Source organism: Mytilus edulis, chromosome 8 (genome assembly GCF_963676685.1).
Source record: "Mytilus edulis chromosome 8, xbMytEdul2.2, whole genome shotgun sequence".
Classification (NCBI taxonomy): domain Eukaryota; kingdom Metazoa; phylum Mollusca; class Bivalvia; order Mytilida; family Mytilidae; genus Mytilus; species Mytilus edulis.
Window position 1 is genome coordinate 25767443 of NC_092351.1, and position 6000 is coordinate 25773442.

General features: G+C 32.2%; 1 protein-coding gene across 1 annotated transcript; it reads left to right on the forward strand.

Annotated features, from left to right (window-relative positions):
* The first annotated feature begins 156 nt into the window (after positions 1 to 156).
* On the forward strand, positions 157 to 6000 carry LOC139485187 (N(4)-(Beta-N-acetylglucosaminyl)-L-asparaginase-like). Its single transcript, XM_071269426.1, has 8 exons — positions 157 to 309; positions 700 to 856; positions 1153 to 1265; positions 1832 to 1947; positions 2969 to 3150; positions 4357 to 4464; positions 5032 to 5165; positions 5789 to 6000. The coding sequence occupies exons 1-8, from the start codon at positions 210 to 212 to the stop codon at positions 5878 to 5880; spliced, it is 1002 nt and encodes a 333-aa protein (XP_071125527.1). The 5' UTR covers positions 157 to 209; the 3' UTR covers positions 5881 to 6000.

Consider the following 6000-nt stretch of genomic DNA (forward strand, 5'->3'; position numbering starts at 1 on the left):
GTTATTCGGTCTAGTGCATACAGTAAGTATATGAAACCAACTTATTTATTTCGAAAGAGTGTTGTTTTGGTTTTACAAATTCCTTTCAACCCTTTGCAGATGGATATTGTTAAAATAACCTCGAGAGACGTGATCAAATTTTGTCGTTTATCTGAATGATGTAGTCAAAATAGCTTATCAACTAGGTTAATCAAAGGCACGTTAAGATAATGGTACCTATTCTATTACTGAATATTCTTGTGTTTGTTTGTGGAGATAAAACACCTATTGTGGTCACAACATGGTCGTACCCGAATGCAACTAGAGCAGGTTTGTTTTAAATACACTATCATGACTATGAATGGCTTAAATTTTAAGTGTTTGATGTCAGTTAACTTCACAAGACTTAGTTCCTACCATAACTATATCGGATATTAAGAAATGATAATTAATTTTCCTGTCTGGAGACCTTTTTATAAATCATTTCTAGGCAAAACATCTCGCAAATTTACTTTGATTTACATCTCATTTTATTTTATTTGAGCATATACCAATTTTAATTCAATAACACAAGAATATTAGACTCAGTACAATTAATATTGCTGTTATGTACAATGTAATATAATACATAAATTGTCAATAACCGTGTATTCAACATTTATCTATATCCAACATATCAAATCATATATTTTCTATGTTTTTCCTATTTTTACATTTTAGCGTGGATAGAACTAACACAAAATCACGGCAATGCTGTAGATGCAGTTGTAACTGGATGCAGCGCATGTGAGACTGCGCAGTGTCGTGGAGCTGTTGGCTTTGGCTCGAAACCAGATGAATCTGGAAACACAACGCTCGATGCCATGATTATGGATGGGTATAATGAAGATGTGACATGATTGCATATGAAACGCAACTCTCTGACAAACCAAATGACATAGAAGCATTCAACTATAAGGTACCCGACGACCTTTAACAATGAACAAAACCCAAACTACATAGTAATCTAATATAGCATATAAAAGGCCCCGAAATGACAAATTCAAATGAGAAAAATAACGGTCTGATTAAAATCCATTTCTGTATATTGTAATAGTTTTATATCGTTTTCATAGTAAAATATACACAATTTAATTTTTTACTTATAAAACATTATCATTGACTTTTATGAAGAAAAACAATGGATGTTGGTGCTGTAGGATGTTTGACTAATACCAAGTCAGCCATTGCTGTTGCAAAAGCTGTAATGAAATATACCAAACATACATTATTAGTCGGAGAAAAAGGTAAGTGTGATGAGTTTGTAAAATTCGAAGAGTTACAAATGTATTTATATAATACTCTCCTCATTTATTATGAAAAAATTCTGACATCATTGATGTTCAATGGATTTATTTGTTAAATACTCGAAGTTGAAGTTTAGATATAAATTAAATAAACGTTTTTATCGCTATTTTGTGCATTTTTCCTTTGATCTTTTTTTTGGTGATATTTTTCATATCATGCTACTAGCTTGAGATGGAAATTATCGCTAGGAACTAAGCAGGCACGTGGCGTTGCTAACGAAATTGACATGAAATTGACAACGTCGTCATAGAGAAAATAGCCATGAACAGATTATCATTGGTCATCTCAACTCGATTGCCTTTTTCGCTTTCGCCGTCCCGGCTCAAGCGAGAAAATCTATCTCGTTGAGATAATCAACGATAATCTATAATTATTTTACATGTTTTTCCGTTCTTTCTTACGTTGCGTTATTTTGGTTGAGATGCAATATTCTGTTTATCATATCATATAAATTATCAGCCTCCTGTAGTGAATGAACGTATTATTATATATTGAATTATTTCAGCTTCTCGATTTGCTTGTGATATGGGATTGGGTTGGGATAGCAGTTTGTCGTCATCAAAGTCAGAATCTCAGTATAGTGAATGGAAACAAAAGACCTGCCAACCCAATTTTTGGGAGGTATGAATGCATTGGATTAAGTAAGCAAATTTGTAAAAACAAATAAAGATAGAAAACGAACTCTGTAGATTTATTACTTTTCATAAATACTAGTATTTAAGGTGGTATGGCAAACTCCGAAACAGCGGTGACATCAGGCTACGCTTCTTTTCAGAGAAATGGAAGTATGACCCGAACGATAACGCTGTATGGATTTTGGTGGTATGGGTGTCTTTCGCAATCTTGGATTGTAAACACAGAGAATCTAAGGTCCAGATTTTCGATCAAGTTAGCAATTTGATACAGGAATGCAGATAATTAATGTGCATGTGCATTTAAAAGAACATATTTAGAAGATTTAAACTGATAAAATATTAATATTTGTACAAGTTATCAATTTGATACAGGAATGCAGATAATTAATGCTAATGTGCATTTAAAAGAACATATTTAGAAGATTAAAACTTATAAATATTAATATTTGTACAAGTGTTGATTAGTTCTGATTGAATTTTGATATTTTTTAATTGGCATTTTAAGGGGAGGTAACTATGAAATAGTGCTTTTTCTGAAGGAATTTACATGGAATTTTGCTATTTTGTAATTTAGCCGAAAAAAAAAGCACGGTGACCCTATCTTTTCTTTTGAAATTGTCAAAGCATTTAATAAAAGCTATCTTCTCGTATTTTATTTTACAATTCTATCATTTAGTTTAAAATGTGTCATTTTGTCACGACGTGTAGCTTGAGAAAATGCACGGTGACCTATCAATTTTATGATATCTTTGAACATATATCAATAGATACTACGTTTTGGCAAAGTATGAACAAATTCTATCATTTTTGATTTAGACTCCCATACACCTTAATCATTCCGATATATGCCTGTTTATTTATACCAACCCTGAATGTAAAGAAATCACCTTGCTATCTTTTGAAAATCAGTTCATGACAATATATATTTATATTAGAATTCATTCAAGTTTCAAAATGTTTTTGTTTTAAATTAAGGACCTCTGAACTTGACATGTACACATTTTCAGAATGTTACTCCAGATCCTTCCTCTAGCTGTGGTCCATACCACCCAGACAACACTACTACTTCATCAATAATGGATAGCATTGACATAGATAACCATGATACTATTGCAATGTTAGCTATTGACCAAAACGGTGATATCAGTTCTGGAACATCTACTAATGGACTAAATCACAAAATTCCCGGGTATGAGATATGAAATATAATTCGTTTATAATACACATATAAGCATAGATAAATTTGGTTGCAAATATATATTTAAGAAAACAATGCCATACACGTGCACAATGAAAAAAAGACTAACAGTGACTTCACTGAAAACCTAAAACATTATCTGATTGCAACCCATATGTTCATTTGCCTAATTTATTCTGTCGTTAAATTTAGACCCAAGCTGATTATTTACTATAGCAGAAGTTCATTTAATACCAAAGACACCATTGAATGGGTTAGGAAAATTTTACGACAAAACAGTTTTTTTATGTTGTGTCTTCTGTACTATTATTTGTCTGTTTTTCTTTTTCTTTTTAGCCATGACGTTGTCAGATATTTTCTATCTATGAGTTTGACTCTCCCTATGGTATCTTTCGTCCCTCTTTTAGGAATGTAGTTTCTGATTTCTTTTCTTTTCTTGAGTGACATTATATCCAACCAACATCTGCAGCTTCTTAAGATTTCTGTGCATAGTAGTGAGAACATCCCAACCCTGCTTTCTGTTCAAATTAATGTCATCCTGTTGGTGACTGCAACCGTAAAACTGGTTTCATCCACCACATGGTATGTGTTGTACTAACAGTGGCTATCCGTACCATGTGTCAATCTTTGATTATTGTTTTGATAGTGTAATTGAGAGTGTACTCATGATCTACCTCCAATTTTTACTATTCAGTGGAGAAAGTACTACATGTACGTCTTTGTATTATAGTCCGTCTTCTAGCATTTTAAAATAAAAATTCTAACCGATATATAAAGAAACAAGACATCTCATATAAGACTTGCAAATGGCCCGGAAATTATAGTTGTAATGCCAAATCAATAACGAAGTTAAAGAGTATAAAATAAAACAGATATCACTTATGCCATGCTAGAATTTGGCCATTAAAACTTTGAAGTTTAAAACAGTCGAGTAAAAATAATATTTTAACATTTGATTACCAGTGATACTTGATGTAAAGAAAATTAACGGTTTGTTTCAAAAGTTTGTCTTAAGATTTTTTTCCAGGCAACACAGAGTGTAAACGATACGATTTTCGAGTGAAACGTCATCATTGAATACTCCGAAATGCGAATTGATCAGAATTTAGACCAAGTGTATCGTGAGACATCTACAATTTTCATGATTGATGTGAGAACTTTTTAACAATGTTTCATATAAAGTGTATATTTTTATAGACGAGTAGGTGATTCTCCTATAGTTGGAGCAGGTTCCTATGCTATGAATGGTGTTGGCGCTGCTGCTTCTACTGGTAATGGCGATATCATGATGCGATTTTTACCAGCGTACGTTACTTAAGTAAAATTTATTTTTATGTGATGCGATGACATTGAAGTTTTTATCTTGGCTGATATTTATGAACTGAGATCTCTGTCGCTCATGTTATAAACTGTTTTTCTATATTGGTTGTACATGGCAATTAGAAATTATGCCTTGATTGCCAATGGTATAAAGACCAAGACATAGAATTAAGTTCATATTCGTCACCGCACGGCTGTCAACAATGATGAAAAACCAAACCGTATAGTCCTAAAATGACAAATGTAAAAACACTACAAACTATAAACACCAAAATATTGTACCAAAGATGTGTCGACTAAACTTGTTGGCGGACGCAAAACCCTCAGCTAACTTGGTGCGGTATTGTAACAGGGCAACATTAGAACAAGCTTTATAATTCAATTTAAAAGGTTAACTCATCTGACCAAATAACAACAAGTAAAAAATCTTGCTTCTAAGACTACATAATAATCAGTTCATATCCAACATCCTAGAATTTAGTTAATTTACTGTATACATGCTATGGTAGAATGTAATTTCTTCTTTAAACATTCCTCATTTACGCTTTTAAGGTTTCATGCCGTTATGATGATGCAGGTAGGCATGGATCCATTAAATGCATTAACAACTGCAATGAGGCCGATAACTCAATATTATCCAATGTTTCGTGGTGCAATGATTGCTGTTAACCAGAATGGAGATTATGGTTCGTAACATAAACAAAAATATGTTTCATTCTAATAATTCCAAAAAACAGTTTTGTTTTTTTTTTGGGGGGGGGGGGGGGGGTAAAAGATGTAACAACAAATGTGAAAAAATAATTCCGGCATCAGTCTTATAGGGAAAATAAGTAATTAAAATTGTTATAAAAAACTTACTTCCGGAACTCACATAGTTTTTCAGGGTTTCTCAGCCGCAATAATATGTATTTAGACGTAAATGATATATAATTATGTTGAAAAGGGCGCATTAGAATAAATGCTTATGGGACCACAATCACAACAACGCTAAACACAAGTACCAAAATACATTGATTATATGAGTTTTCATCAAAACTGCACGAACTTTCACATGATGAGTCTTTCTTTTATAACATAAAATGTCTTTGTATCTTCAAATCTTGTCTTTTGAACTTAGGAATTTCCATGGAAAGACTTCAGGTGATGTTTTGGTGCACATTTTGATTTAAGTGCTTCGTTTTTATCTTCTTGAAATTTCTGTCTTGATCGTTATACTGAAAGTAGCTTAATATCTAAATTAAGGTTTATATCTAATTTATTTTATGGAATAGAATTTCTCCGATCTCTATAACATTTGATATTATTTCAGCGGCAGTCTGTCATGGTATGGAATCCTTTGACTTTTGTGTGGCCAATCCTACTGATCAAAATGTACAAGTGTTGACGGCAAAATGTGTATGAAGACTGCCACAACTAAAAAAGACTTAATTGAAATTTTATTTTTTAAACCGAAATGTGGTTAAACAGAAATGAAAATATAACTAATTCTTCAATAATCCAATAACAGATTGAGTAATAAAA

Excerpts from the sequence above, each read along its gene's own strand:
- LOC139485187 (XM_071269426.1), top strand. The coding sequence starts at position 210 with ATGGTACCTATTCTATTACTGAATATTCTTGTGTTTGTTTGTGGAGAT. Across the intron at positions 857-1,152 it reads GATGCCATGATTATGGATGG|AAAAACAATGGATGTTGGTG; the intron begins GTATAATGAAGA and ends ACTTTTATGAAG. Across the intron at positions 3,151-4,356 it reads CTAAATCACAAAATTCCCGG|ACGAGTAGGTGATTCTCCTA; the intron begins GTATGAGATATG and ends ATATTTTTATAG.